The sequence below is a fragment of the Myzus persicae genome, unplaced genomic scaffold (genome assembly GCF_001856785.1).
Source record: "Myzus persicae strain clone G006 unplaced genomic scaffold, MPER_G0061.0, whole genome shotgun sequence".
Classification (NCBI taxonomy): Eukaryota; Metazoa; Arthropoda; class Insecta; order Hemiptera; family Aphididae; genus Myzus; species Myzus persicae.
In genome coordinates this window covers 53,239-68,031 of record NW_019103863.1, presented here as the reverse complement: position 1 = coordinate 68,031, position 14,793 = coordinate 53,239, and the positions used below count along the sequence as shown (strand labels likewise).

At 31.2% G+C, this 14,793-nt stretch overlaps 2 protein-coding genes across 2 annotated transcripts; one reads left to right on the top strand and one right to left on the bottom strand.

Moving 5' to 3' along the window:
- Positions 1–512: 512 nt before the first annotated feature.
- On the bottom strand, positions 513–3,233 carry LOC111035569 (succinate--CoA ligase [ADP/GDP-forming] subunit alpha, mitochondrial). The gene is made up of 6 exons (XM_022317242.1): positions 2,993–3,233; positions 2,124–2,368; positions 1,826–2,047; positions 1,455–1,739; positions 1,262–1,396; positions 513–1,202 (listed from the first exon to the last, which is right to left on the bottom strand). Exons 1-6 carry the CDS (start codon positions 3,027–3,029, stop codon positions 1,134–1,136), a joined length of 993 nt encoding a protein of 330 aa, XP_022172934.1. The 5' UTR covers positions 3,030–3,233; the 3' UTR covers positions 513–1,133.
- A 126-nt stretch (positions 3,234–3,359) lies between these two features.
- On the top strand, positions 3,360–11,985 carry LOC111035567 (tankyrase). The gene is made up of 20 exons (XM_022317240.1): positions 3,360–4,414; positions 5,657–5,881; positions 5,970–6,097; positions 6,166–6,353; positions 6,450–6,703; positions 6,763–6,884; positions 6,950–7,151; positions 7,228–7,368; positions 7,440–7,566; positions 7,660–7,758; positions 7,831–7,996; positions 8,058–8,277; positions 8,347–8,579; positions 8,687–9,042; positions 9,113–9,273; positions 9,717–9,886; positions 9,948–10,131; positions 10,192–10,300; positions 10,514–10,670; positions 10,735–11,985. Exons 1-20 carry the CDS (start codon positions 4,222–4,224, stop codon positions 10,798–10,800), a joined length of 3,501 nt encoding a protein of 1,166 aa, XP_022172932.1. The 5' UTR covers positions 3,360–4,221; the 3' UTR covers positions 10,801–11,985.
- The last annotated feature ends 2,808 nt before the right edge of the window (positions 11,986–14,793 follow it).

The window sequence follows — 14,793 nt, the reverse complement described above, 5'->3', positions numbered from 1 at the left end:
TAATATAGTACACAAAGATAACACATACACACTGATTCTTTGACCCATAAACCAGGGATGTCCAACCTATCAAGCTTTTTGAACTGGCCCGCCAAACTAATAAATGTTTTGAAAATATATTTTATATAATATTATTAAAAATAGTGTATTCTAAGTAAATTTCAATTATATTAACACTATTTAAAAAACGTTAGTTTGTTATGCTGAACCAAATCACAGGTTGGTGACCCCTGCTATAAACAATTAAAATAGTATAATTAAAATATTTAGAATGTATTTTAATGTTATTAACTTATGACGATAATTATAATTCATAATACAAAATAATAATGGGAAAATATTTTTAACTTGATAAAATGTTACAAACAAGTATAGTAAATGTTAATATACGTAACAGAAGCAAATACTTTTGTTCATTTTAGTATTAACCATTACAATGTATTAATATAAATACAATAGGAAGGATAAGTTATTTCCACTTAATTGTTTAACTACACAAAGATGGTCAAATATATTTAGTTGTCATTATAGACAAAACAATACCAAATTGTATTTATTTTTTAAGCTTGTTTCTTTTGGTTATGACAATTTTCTATGTTTAATGAACAGATTTTAAGAAGATTTTAACTAGTAGTTTTCTAATGCATACGATATGATAATGCAGTTGATAAAATAAAATAACATAAAATTATATTTTAACATTTTAAAAGTGGTTAACATAGTTCAATATAACTTACAAAATGTTAGGTTTTAATACTATGATGAAAATACAAATTCTATCTGTACAATTCCACAGATTAAATTCAAATAAAATAATCAAAGAAGTGCAGCTAACTTCTTCCTTTTGTGCCAATTTTTTAATTTATTTTTCAGACTTCAGCGAAAGCAAAATTTTGTAATTATAATAATATAGTAATTTTTTACCAAAATTTATTTAAGGATTGTAAAGTACCATTTGCATTGTATTTAATGGTTAAATGGAATTTTCAAATTAATAGGGAAAATAATTTATTTATTATTCCTAATCGAAGCCATTTTAACCTAATCAATACAAAGGTAAAACGCGTTAAGTCTATATCACCATAGTTTACAAATATAATACCAAACTAACAGCCAACAAATAATTTATGAATTTAATTCTTCATCAATTTTGATAATTCAATGCCCATAGCAGCTGGGCTTCTTGTAACGACCACACCAGCCTAAAAAGTATATAAAGTTTTATAATTGATGACCAACCAATAATTTAACACTAAATCACCTTTTCTAATGCATTAATTTTGTCTTGAGCTCCACCTTTTCCACCAGATATGATTGCTCCAGCATGGCCCATTCTGCGGCCAGGTGGTGCTGTTAATCCAGCAATGAATGATACAACTGGTTTGGCATTTGGACCCTAAACAATTAATATACATATATTTTCAATAATTCATGTTATTAAAATAATTACTTACGGAATTATGTTCTATCAAATATTCAGCAGCCATTTCTTCTTGTTGACCGCCAATCTCACCAATTAGAATAATACCATGTGTATTTGGGTCTTGTAAAAATACTTCCAAACAATCTATAAAATCAGTACCGTTGAATGGATCACCACCAATACCAACACACAACGTTTGTCCAAGACCAACTTGAGATGTTTGATGAACTGCTTCATAAGTAAGTGTACCTGACCGAGACACAACACCAACTGATCCTTTTAAATGGATATGACCGGGCATAATACCAATTTTACACTAGAAAATGTATACAATTGAACAATTCACTTACTAATATAGATTAATACAATATGATACATAGTTGATAAAAATTGTTTACATACTTGTTCTGGAGCAATGATTCCAGGACAATTAGGTCCAAGCAATCTAGATTTGTTCTGTCTAATTAATTTATGTTTCACTCGTACCATGTCTTGCTGGGGAATTCCTTCTGTAATACAAACAATTAAAGGAACCTCAGCATCAATAGCTTCTGAGATTGCTTTTGCGGCGCCTGGGGGTGGTACATAAATAACTGTAGCATCCGCTCCAGTTTCATCCCTTGCCTATAATAAACAATTACAAATATATTAATATTTTGTAACTGGAACAATAATTCTTATTCTTTTTGTTATCACTTACTTCTTTGACAGAGTTAAAAATTGGTAAACCTAAATGAGTTTTTCCACCTTTTCCAGGGGAGACACCTCCTACCATACGAGTTCCATACTCAATAGCTTGGGTAGAATGGAAAGTTCCTTGTTTACCAGTCATTCCTTGACAGATTACTTTAGTATCTTTAGTAAGTAGTAAATTTTTTCTTGTTTCAGCATAGATGCGTGGATCAACTGTATTTGACGATGATCGTATTCCCATCAAATTGCATACTACATGAATTTAAAAAAATTAATTTTAGTTAAATCATGAAGTATAAGACTTTAAACTATATTATAATTGGTCAGCTTTAAATGTTGGATGATTAACTTGATGCAATTTTATTTTTTATTATATCATTATTTAATAATGCTTTTACTAATACAAAGTAGTAGGTTTGAAAAAAGTGGATAATATAATAATTATAGACTATACATAATATAATATAAAACTAAATTACTTTCAATAAAATGAACATAAGTTAATTTAACACAAAATAAAATATTTGTACATTAGTATCAACCATTTTGGTGAGCCTATTCATCACGGCTAGGAAATATATAATTCATTGATAATTTAAAATGTGTGGTATGTGGAATGTCTTCTGGAATGTATGAACAAATCATTTTTGCAGCTAACTCCCCATAATTTTTGTAACTGGACTAGGGTGATGCAAACATGAAGCTCAGATATAGTTGAACCGTAAGGTAACAACTATCATTAGGTACAATAGGTCAAATACACGAACCAGGAAGTCGACTTATCTGGAAATTATTGTCATGGTGCCCTAGACACGGTAAGATAATCGGGAGGCGCGTCGTCCGAAATTGAAGGTGTTGGGTTAAGCCCTTTCTTACCTGCGATTCTGGAGAAAACTCTGGTGGAAGCGGCCATTGTGAGCGTCAAAATTCTTGCAAGGAGCTAGACTGGTTCGAGAAATGCGACGGCAACCAGAAAACTGATCGTAATTCTAGAAAAATAATCGGCTGCGGGCACCACCAAGTGCAAGTGATAAGAACGCCAAAGGAAAAGGTCGACGACGGCAGGCTGTCGGAGTGTCGGACGGCTGTTCAACCTCAACGGGTGAAAATTGATCAGCAAAAATCCGTCCGCTATCACACATACCGTAACCGGAGCTGATCCGTTCGGGCCCGGGTGGCGGTAGAAACATATGGTGCGGGGCAGTGCTGCCAACGGGTGATATTAGAAGCGCTACAGCTGCTGCCGTCGCTGCTGTTGCACTCGACACTCGCCCACACTCGACAGAATGACTAGTCCATCATGCGCATGACGATCGTCGACCAACCATAGAGTTCGTGTGCAATAATCTATCATGCGCACAACCACGGGCTACCACTCACCACTGTTTACCTATGCTGTTGCTACGTCCCACGACTTGATGTGCGCCTGTGCGCCTTGTCTTGTTAGTGGTTAGCCGTTGTGCGCGGGGCGGGGAATAACAGTACGACACTGGTCGCCAGTCGCCTCCGTGACCCGTTCCTCTCCGCACCGTCGCTTCTACAGCTCGGCGTACGGTGGAGAGAAGAGAAAGAGCAGATTACACCAGTACACTACTACAGAGCTGCTGCAGCCGCGGCGGCGGTAAGTAATTGTTGACTGGTGTGCGTGTGTGTGTACCTGATACCTGTGAAATAAAGAAAAAGAAAGGAGGAAAATCGTTCTCTCACGTCACCGCCGATACGAGACTGAGTGCACTGCTCGGCGCTCGCTGCGGATCCTCGGACTATCGGGATTCCGATAATTTTTTTCCCTCATCCCCGTCGTACGAGCGGAAACTTCTTATTTTTCTGTCCTGTCCTCCATACCGCCGTCGCATTCGCTGTCCGCTCAAATATGGTCTTGATCTTACGAATCACGCACCGACGTGCTGCATGCCAATACGTCAACCGCGGGAACGATATTCCTGGTCCTCAACATCTGTCGCCGAATTCGAAGTAGACTTTTGACTTGACACACTAGCCGTGTAGTGAACGATGCTACTGTCATTTACGATGTAGTCGAGTCTTTTCGTGTCCGACGATAACAATTTTGCATTGTGAATATTCGAATAGAAGTGCCTAACATTATGATGCGTACCAAACGACATGAATCCGAACAACCCATCATATATGCTCTGCTTCAAGAGGACCCACTGCGAGAATTATTTGAAGCTTGCAAATCGGGCGACTTGAATAAAGTCAGGCGACAAATAAATGCCGAGACTGTCAACGCTAGAGATACGACGGGCAGGAAAAGTACTCCTCTACACTTCGCTGCTGGTAAATAAAATAATATGCTAACATGTTAGGTGTACAAAGTTTCAACTTTCAAATATCAATCTTTTTATGTTATTACCATTTTAAATTTTATTCATGAATTATTCACTACCCATCCACCTAAATTATTATAAAATTGAATTGATCAAGTATTATGTAGGTACGAGCAGTTACATTTCAATTAATTTTTTGCTTAACTTGAGTCTACAATTATTTTATTATAAGAACTTATTTTTTTCATGTGTTTTAATTATTAAAACTATGTTCTACAAATTATGTAAAAGAGATTCCTACTTTATATGGAAGAAATAGGTTTTATGAAAAATTGAGATTGTGAATCAGGTAGAATTTGGTATTAAAATCAATTATAGTTAGGTACTATATTTTATTGTTATACCTAAACAATGACAATACTGAACAGCTGATAGAAATTATTTTTAGGGAGGGAGTTATGTGGGTTTGACAGTAAGCATAGGTAGATATTACCTAAGTACTATTTATTAAAATATATTAAATGAAAACTTACCAAAAAAAAGAATGAAATTCTATAGAGATATATTTTATATTTGGCATTTAAGTATACATATGAGTACCTACCTATCTTAAATAGGTAAATATTACTTATATATTCAAGTAAACTAAATATGAAAAATAGAAAGTAATTATATAATACAATGTTGGTTATGTAATAAAGTCAAGGTATTTATCGGTTAATGCTACCTAAATAAACAATTTGGTTATCGGGACTACCGCAGTAACAATACACTAAACATATTGAGTAGTAGTTTTTATTAGTATTGGTGTGGGCATTTCTTTTAGATAACGTGTTACTTTTAATGGGGTATGCCTGATGCCATTTGCCAACGCATTTGCTGACATCACTGTTGTGTAGTTACTTAACTGGTACTTCACACAAAAATATTGAAAAGTTGTAGGTATCCTTAAATTATTCTTTCTCAAAGTGGGCATCAAAGTCAACATCTAGACAGTTATTTATTTAAAGTCATGTGATGTCAAAAGCACGATGATCCATTTATCAGCATTTAAAATTGCATGGCTGAACATTTCACTCATGAGTTAGTTATTTATTTTCAATTTTACCCATTATTTTTTGTTTTATAATTTGTAATCGTTTTAATAATTGTATTATATTTTTTAAATTACGTAAAGGAAGATAGTTAGCAATAACCGATAAGTACCAAAGTCAATATAAAGTTAAGTTAATAAGCATTTGTATAATTTCAGGATTTGGCCGTCGCGATATAGTTGAATTATTGTTAGCTGCTGGAGCATCTATTCAAGCTCACGATGATGGTGGACTTCATCCATTACATAATGCATGCTCATTTGGACATGAGGATGTGGTAGGTTTATTATTAGAAGCTGGAGCCGATCCTAACACTAGGGACAATTGGAATTATACACCTCTCCATGAAGCAGCTGTCAAAGGAAAAATTGAAATATGTATAGGTAAAATACAATTGTAATAATGTAAAAATTACCAGTATTATTTGCAATGAAAATAATAATAAAAAATTAATTAATATTTAATGTATAGCTTTATTACAACACGGAGCAGATCCAACAATTCGAAATTCAGAAAATAAATCACCTATTGATTTAGCAAACGTTAGTGGAGTTCCTGGTATCAACGAAGTTTTAGTGGGAGAATGGCGAAAAGATGAAGTATGAAATAAGAATAATGAAGTACATTATGATAGTAATTTAATTATTTTATACTAAAATTCTTATAGATTCTTGAATCTAGTCGATCTGGTGATGATGCTAAATTATCATCACTTTTAACACCTCTTAATGTTAACTGTCATGCAAGTGATGGGCGTAAATCCACGCCTTTGCATTTAGCTGCTGGTTTTAATCGTATCCGGTGTGTTCAATTACTTCTTAGGCATGGTTCTGATGTCCATGCAAAAGATAAAGGGTAAAAATAATAATGAAAATGTTTTAATTGTTATATGTCAATTGAAACATATAGTTCTTAAAAATACAAATTGGTAATATTTTTTTTTAATTTTAGCGGCCTTGTTCCATTACATAATGCTTGTTCATATGGACACATAGAAGTGACAGAAATGCTTATAAAGCATGGGGCTTGTGTTAATGCAATGGACTTATGGCAATTTACTCCTTTGCATGAAGCAGCGTCTAAGTCACGTGTTGAAGTTTGTTCCTTATTACTAAGCAAGGGCGCTGATCCAACATTACTGAATTGTCATTCCAAGTCAGCTATCGACTTAGCATCCACACGAGAACTACAAGAAAAATTATCATGTATGATAAAACTGGCATTTTTTAAAAACTATTTATTGTTTATTATTCATTTTTTATAGATGAATTTAAAGGTTATTGTTTATTGGAATCATGTCGTGTGGCTGATGTTTCAAAAGTTAAAAAACTTCTAAGTTCAGATATTGCTAAATTTAAACACCACTTAACTGGAGATACTGCTTTTGTAAGTTGTGATACACATGTGTTCTATGCATAATACTTACTATATGTTTGAATTCATATTTTTAGCATATTGTAGCTGCATCATTGGGTTCAAAGCGCAAGCAAGTTATTGAACTTTTGTCTCGTAAAGGGGCACAAATTAATGAAACTAACAAAGATCTATTAACCCCTTTACACATAGCCGCAGACTATGGTCATTTTGATGTTATGGAAGCATTTATCAGACTTGGTGCACGAGTTAATGCTACTGATGGACTAGGACAAACAGGTACATATTAATTAATAGTTAGCTAACTGTTTCAAAAATTACTTTGATTTAATGGCTTAAAAATTATAATTCTTAGCTTTACATCGATGTGCAAGAAATGACTGTTTACAAGGTTGTAAAATTCTTTTATCGTACAATATTGATACAAACATAACATCAATACAAGGATTTAAGGCAATTGATATGGCTACTGATAATATTAAAAAAATATTACAAGGTAATTAATCAATACACTATATAAACTTAATATATTATGATTTAATTTATATAATATTTTACATATTACAGAGCCTCCAGTGGTTTTAGATTTAGAATCTGAACTTTTAGAAGCTTCTAAGGCTGGAGAAATAGAAAAAGTTCAGAGAGTGTTAACTGCTTATCCTCATATTGTAAACTGTAGAGATTTAGATGGACGGTAATAATTTAGTACCTACTATTTTATAAAAAATTAACATAAAACGAAATACAATGAAAAGATATTTATACTATTTACTTTTGTATATAACAGACATTCCACTCCACTTCACTTTGCTGCTGGATACAATCGTGTAGCAGTTTGTCAGTATCTCCTTTCACATGGTGCTGATGTTCATGCAAAAGATAAAGGGTATACATAATTGAATATTATTAATTTTACATTATATAAATAAAATACCATATTTAACCATTAAATGTACAGTGGTCTTGTACCTTTGCACAATGCCTGTTCATATGGTCATTTCGAAGTTACCGATATGTTAATTCAACATGGTGCCAATGTAAATGTTTCTGACTTGTGGAAATTTACTCCTCTTCATGAAGCTGCAGCTAAAGGAAAATACGAAATTGTGCGATTATTACTGCAGGTACTTTTCATTTGTTTTTCATTTAAGAAAAGTTACTTAAATTTGTTTAAAATAAATTTAGCATGGTGCTGATGATACAAAAAAAAACCGTGATGGACACACTCCTTTAGGACTAGTAAGAGATAATGATAATGAAGTTGCTGATTTATTAAGAGGCAATGCAGCACTATTGGATGCTGCTAAAAAAGGCATACTTGCACGAGTTCAAAGACTTCTTACTTCAGAAAACATAAACTGTCGAGATACCCAGGGAAGGAATTCTACTCCATTGCATTTAGCTGGTAAAATTACATTTAACATTTGTTAGCCTTAATTTAATTATAATGTTTAATTATTTAATCATTGTTAAGCTGGTTATAATAACTTGGAAGTAGCTGAATTCCTTTTAGAACAAGGGGCAGATGTTAATGCCCAAGATAAAGGAGGTTTAATTCCTTTACATAATGCTTCTTCGTATGGCCACTTAGATCTTGCGGCTCTCTTAATCAAACATAATACTACTGTAAATGCCACTGATAACTGGGGTTTTACCCCATTACACGAAGCCGCGCAAAAAGGTCGAACACAACTAAGTGCACTTCTTGTAAGTTTATTAAAATCTTTGTTTAACAAAATATTTATATTATTATTAATCATTAATATATTTTTTCATACATAATGTATATCATTACTGATATTAAATTACTCAAGTTGGCTCATGGTGCTGATCCATTTTTGCGTAACCAAGAAGGACAAACTCCTCTTGAATTAGCAACAGCTGAAGATGTGAGATCATTATTAACAGATGCCATGGCTTCACATCCCAGTGCAAATTCAGTAGATAATAATGTATCAACTTATGTCCCTACACCGCCACAGTTGTCACCAGAAGAAACAGCTACAGTTGTCATGCCATCTGGAGCTTCAGTCGCATTACCTAGTCCTGGTGGAACTGGTAGATCTTTCATGTTAGGTTCACAAGGAGATGGATCAGTTAATGGATATGAGAGTGCTCACCCTCATCCAAATTGTATAACATTATCAACTGTCCAAGGATTCCTCGCAAGGTAACATTGAAATTAAATTATTTAAAGTATATTAAACACATCGTACATGCATTTTATTTTAAATATATAGTTTATGCTTGGAACATTTAAATGAAATATTTGAGAGAGAACAAATTACTTTGGATATATTGGCAGAAATGGAACACGAAGACTTAAAACAAATTGGAATTACAGCATATGGTTATCGGCATAAGCTAATAAAAGGAATGGAAAAATTAGTATCTAAACATGGTAATTATTCTATTGTAAAGAATCATATTTTATGTTTATTATAAATGTTGTTACATTTGCTGCCGGATAGACTGGCATAACAGCGGCAACATATTTCAGTAGGTCAAGACGAAAAACTAGTCGCAGCCGTGACTCACCAAGTTGTTTATCATAAAAGCTTTAAAATATAGAATGTTTATTTTTAAATTAATAATGTAAAATCAACTTTAAAATATTTTGGGAAAATTGTTGGTTTGTTGATTTTATATTCAATAATAACATCTAAATATGGAGAACCCCTTTTTTTCTGTTATCATATCGCCGCCGTGCCAAACCAGCAACAACAACTGTTTCTTTTTTAAATATTTATAATAATTTTCTTTTTATCCAACTATATTAATACTAAATTAAGTTATATGTTAATAGCTTATCTTTAATAATTTTCAACCAATATAATTTTATAGGTGGTGTTTGTTCTGGTTTATCGGGTGGAATGCCATGCACGCTTTTGATCGATCTATTACCTGAAGACAAAGAATTTATTACTGTTGAGCAAGAATTACAAAGCACTATACGAGAACATCGTGATAATGGACAGTCTGGAGGGATATTTAATAGATACAATATAGTCAGAGTAAGAACATTAGTATTTATAGTATATCAATAGATGTATACTTAAAATTACCTAATTTCAGATACAAAAAATTCAAAACCGTAAACTTTGGGATCGTTATATACATCGTAAACGAGAAGTATCGGTAGAAAATGGTAATCAGGCCAATGAAAGGATGCTTTTCCATGGATCACCCTTCATTAATGCAATTGTCCAAAAAGGATTTGATGAAAGGCATGCCTATATTGGGGGCATGTTTGGAGCTGGTAAATTTTAAATTACAAGGTACTTATTGAAAAGGTTTATTTAAACATGAAATATTTCAGGTATATATTTTGCTGAAAACTCATCTAAAAGCAATCAGTATGTGTATGGAATTGGTGGAGGAACAGGTTGTCCTTCGCATAAAGATCGTTCATGTTATCAATGTTTAAGGTCAGTATATATTATTCTTCTTAATTAATGTTAATTTTCTTAACAATCAGTAAACATTTAATGAATCTAATGTGAGCTTATGGTCCTTTAAACATGATTTAGTGCCCATGATTGGTCCATTAAATTTTATGGAACTGTTAAATTAATTTGTCATGCAACCCAGTGTTAGTGTATTTTTCATAAATAAATTAATATATGTTACTTTTTTTTTAGACATTTACTTATGTGTCGAGTGACTCTTGGAAAGTCATTTATTCAATACAATGCGATAAAAATAGCTCATGCACCACCTGGACATCATTCTGTTATGGGAACACCTAGTGTTGGTGGATTAAATTACTCCGAGTATGTTGTGTATCGAGGCGAACAGGTAAATTAATGAAACTAATATTAACTTATATTTACCAATGTCTAACCGTGATATATATTTTTAGGCTTATCCAGAATATTTAATTGCCTACCAAATCGTAAACCCGTCTGAAACTTTGGAAAGTGGGTAATCTCAGCTCTCTGCTCTAAGCAAATTTTTTTTTCTCAATTACGTTCCTCTTTTTCAATTATTTAAAAACCTAGCATGTAATTTTTCTCGATCATAATTTTTTGTCATATATTAATAATAAATCATTATTATATACAGGATTTAAAAAAAAAATACCATGTACATTGTTATGATTTAAATTCATTATTATTCTTATTAATATATATAAAACACTGCCTATATTTAAGGTTAAATAAAACCTGGAGCAGTCCAAAACTTTCTAAGATTGGGGTGCAATAGTATTGGAAATTTTTTGAGTTTAAGTCTGAAACTTAATTAAATGGTATTAAAATTCCCTTACCTGGCTTTAATTTGAATAACCTCATTGGAAAACAAACAGCCAAATACTAAACTTTGTCTATTATAGTTGAGTAAAAATGAAAAATAATTGAATTTAATCATATAATATTCCTATAAAGTTTAAACACTACACCTTTATTATGTGAAATCCATAATGTTTTTTCAATCCTTAAATGTGTATACAATTTATTATTTAGATGTCCAATTTAACAGTTTTTGAATAACTGTTGTTATTAATATTACTTATAATATTTGGTTTGTGATGAGACTTATTTCTTAACTTAAAATATAATTATAAAATCCTAAAACAGTATTCTATAAATTAAAAATACTAAAATAATACAAATTTAAATTTAATACCAGTAAATACATTTATTTTCATCAATATGATAAATTTATTGAAAATTGTTTGATGAAAACAAGTGCTCAAATTTTAAATACAAATTGAACCTAAACATAATTCATATAAAAAAAAAATTGTCTTCAATATAATTTGGTGATTAAAGTGTGTTGATGTTTATGTTTTATTTAACAAATAATCTGATTTTCGTATCATATCAATTTAAATATTAACAAATAAGTGTCAAATTATTTATTTATGTACAATTTTAATTAATTTTTATGGGCTTACTGCAATAGTTAAACTTACTTTTAATTTTATTGTTCTAGAATTTAGCATTAAAATGTAGTTATTTTAAGTTGAATAATATTTAGTTTTATGAATAATAAAGTTGTAAGACTGTTCTTAAGGTTGAACAGAATATCCAACCGATTTCTGGTTAACAATATTCTCATCTGAAGTGTTATGTGATTTTTAGTTTTTAAAATATTATTAAGCTAAAAGTTTATAAATATAGTTTAATAATATGTTATTACTTACTATTATCAGATAGATAATAAATACATTTCTTTTGTCTTAATGGTTAATACCTGTTTGATTTGTTTCGTATCTTTTAGTATCCCCAAGTAGCTAGTGTTTTTTTTATGTTTATCAAAGAAAAATGCAATTCAGAACTATTAAATACACTGACTACTTTTTACACATTTAACCTTTTGTAAGATCGATTATTTTGATCTCTAGTACTATTAATCAGATAGTATGTGTATTAGTCTATTGTTAATATTTTATCTTACTATGATAATTCTGAAATTATATATATATATGTTTTTGTTATGGACATTTGTTTCAACAAAAATAATTTAACTATGCTGAATAAATACATTTTACCGAACATAATATATTTGTTTATTTGGTTTATTAAAGATTTTTCTTTGTATTGACTACAATTTCATAGATTGTGCATTTGTAAATATAATTACATCATGTAGTCGCGACGTAGAACTATGTGGTCAGCCGCGGCATAGTGTATTCGTCTGTGGACTCATTTGGTCGATGTAAGCCGCAGAATCTTCTTTTAGATTATCAACGATTGGTTAGTGAGAGGTATCACATCAAAACATGGTCATTAACTAGTTCATTAAACAATGAGAATTTAGAGAGCACCAGCTGTTTATCAAACTTGAAAAAATGTATTTAAAAAAAATCAACTTAAGTTAATGAAATAAAAATAAGCACGGGTGCCCGCAGGCAAATGCGTTTTATGAATCAAAAATATTAAAAAATTTACATTAGAAACACACTAGGTATAAAGACTGCAAACTACATCAATCTCCAAATTCTTTAACCACAAATTCTACTATAATTAATATATTCTGATAAGTTCATCAAACTATGGATACTTCGAAGGCACTAGCTCATTATCAAGGTTTAAAAAGTTTGTATAAAAAAATCCACTAGAGTTAATTTATAAAAAAAAAAATCGAGGAGAGCACGGATACCCTCAGGCCAATGCATTTTGAAAATTAAAAAAAGGGGGCAACGCGGGCACCTAAAGGCGTTTAAGTTTTATAAATAAAAATAAAAAGTTGATTGGGCTAGAACTCGAGACTAAAGTCTGCAATCGTCTGATTCTTTAACCGAAAATCTATTCAAATAGTTTATTTGGTAACAAATATTAAATCAAATATCTCCTCAAAGATCAAAAATGTATGTAAAAATCCTGCAATTAAACTTAAGTTAATGAAAATAAAGGAAGACTAGAGGTATATCTAATTTGATTCAGTGAATTAAAAAAATGTAGAAAGTGAATGAAATTTATTATGGATGCATAAAAAATTGAACTAAAAAAGGTTTACTGGTAACCCCCGAAAATTGTTTTTGAGTACGTGCCTGTTGGTTTTGGTCTTAGTAAATATGTGAAAAAATTAAGATTAAGTGCAATATGGGAAGGAAACCTATTGGGAATTCTAAAACATTATAATTTGAATGCACAAAAATATATTTTAAATTAAAACTAATGAATAAATAAATACTGAAAACCTTACAATAACTCTGCATACCATCACCACTAATTAATGTTTTGTTATATTTTATATACCTACATTAGATTTTTGAAATCAACTTTTACAATTTTTGGTGAGAAAAAATCAATAATTAGTGTTGACTATGCTTCATTTAGATAATTATGAGTACTGGTACAACGCTCGCCTTTGGTTAAGATGAGTTGAAGAAAAAAAGGGATCATGGGCGCTCGCAAGCTTTAAAAATCGAAAAAAAAAATGTTTAAAAATGCACACTATTTACAACTCCCAAAGCCCTAACCTTGATCCCCCCCTCCCCCAAGTACTAATTAGATTCATTTTCCAACCAGAAACGGTGCCGTTGAAGAAAATCGTAACACTTTTACTCTCCCAAAACGTAATGAAAGACAAAAAAATTTTAAAAAATAAATCGTAAAATCAATACATTCATTGCTCCACTCAGAAATTAAAAGTTAAGTAAAAAAATTAAAATTAACTTAACTTTAACTTTTTAATTCATTTATGCCCAAGGTTAAATAACTGTAAAATTTTTGAGAATATAAACAGAAAAACGACGACGACGCGCGGCGTTTGTATTATTTGATATCTCATATTTTATAAATCTCAGAAATAAAATTTGTGTCTACTACAAGTCTTGGGTATCATATTTTTCATGTAATTAAATATTTATTTAAAGTATAAATATTTTATGTATTTATTTTGATTGTATGCTGTATATATTTTTTAGTTACGTATATTTTAAGCTATTTAAGAATATTTTTAATTTTAAATTTCCTTAGTTAATTTCCGATTAATGTTCAATAATCAGCAACACGACATTCCCAGCTTTATAAAATAATTTAATTTTGGATAAATTTTGTGGTCGCTTCAATTCGTGGTATTCGTTCACAAGAAGACTTCATAGTAATATTCATATGTTTTCATTTATCCATTCGTTATTCAATCCGTTCAACGGGTCGGGGTGCCCCTTATAACTTTTCGCCAGACTTTGAGCTTTTTGAGGTGGAGGGGGTAGAGTTTAAATATTATAGTCATGGGCGCCCATTGTGGGGGGCAAGACAGGGCACTTGCCTCCCCTGGAAAAAAATATTATGAACTTGTAGCTCAATAAATATTACCACAATATTACCTTATTACCAAATTTTTTTATTTTGACCCCCCCCCCTAAAATGTTACCTATGGGCGCCCATGATTATAGTGTATCCCAAACATTTATATATACTAAAAATAAAAATTCTTGAATTTTGAGGGACATAAGAACTCAAGTGTACTG

Excerpts from the sequence above, each read along its gene's own strand:
- LOC111035569 (XM_022317242.1), bottom strand. The coding sequence starts at position 3,029 with ATGGCCGCTTCCACCAGAGTTTTCTCCAGAATCGCAG. Across the intron at positions 1,740-1,825 it reads GAATCATTGCTCCAGAACAA|TGTAAAATTGGTATTATGCC; the intron begins GTATGTAAACAA and ends TACATTTTCTAG. Across the intron at positions 1,397-1,454 it reads ATTTGATAGAACATAATTCC|GGTCCAAATGCCAAACCAGT; the intron begins GTAAGTAATTAT and ends TTAATTGTTTAG.
- LOC111035567 (XM_022317240.1), top strand. The coding sequence starts at position 4,222 with ATGATGCGTACCAAACGACATGAATCCGAACAACCCATCATATATGCT. Across the intron at positions 7,567-7,659 it reads TGTAGAGATTTAGATGGACG|ACATTCCACTCCACTTCACT; the intron begins GTAATAATTTAG and ends TGTATATAACAG. Across the intron at positions 9,043-9,112 it reads GTCCAAGGATTCCTCGCAAG|TTTATGCTTGGAACATTTAA; the intron begins GTAACATTGAAA and ends TTAAATATATAG.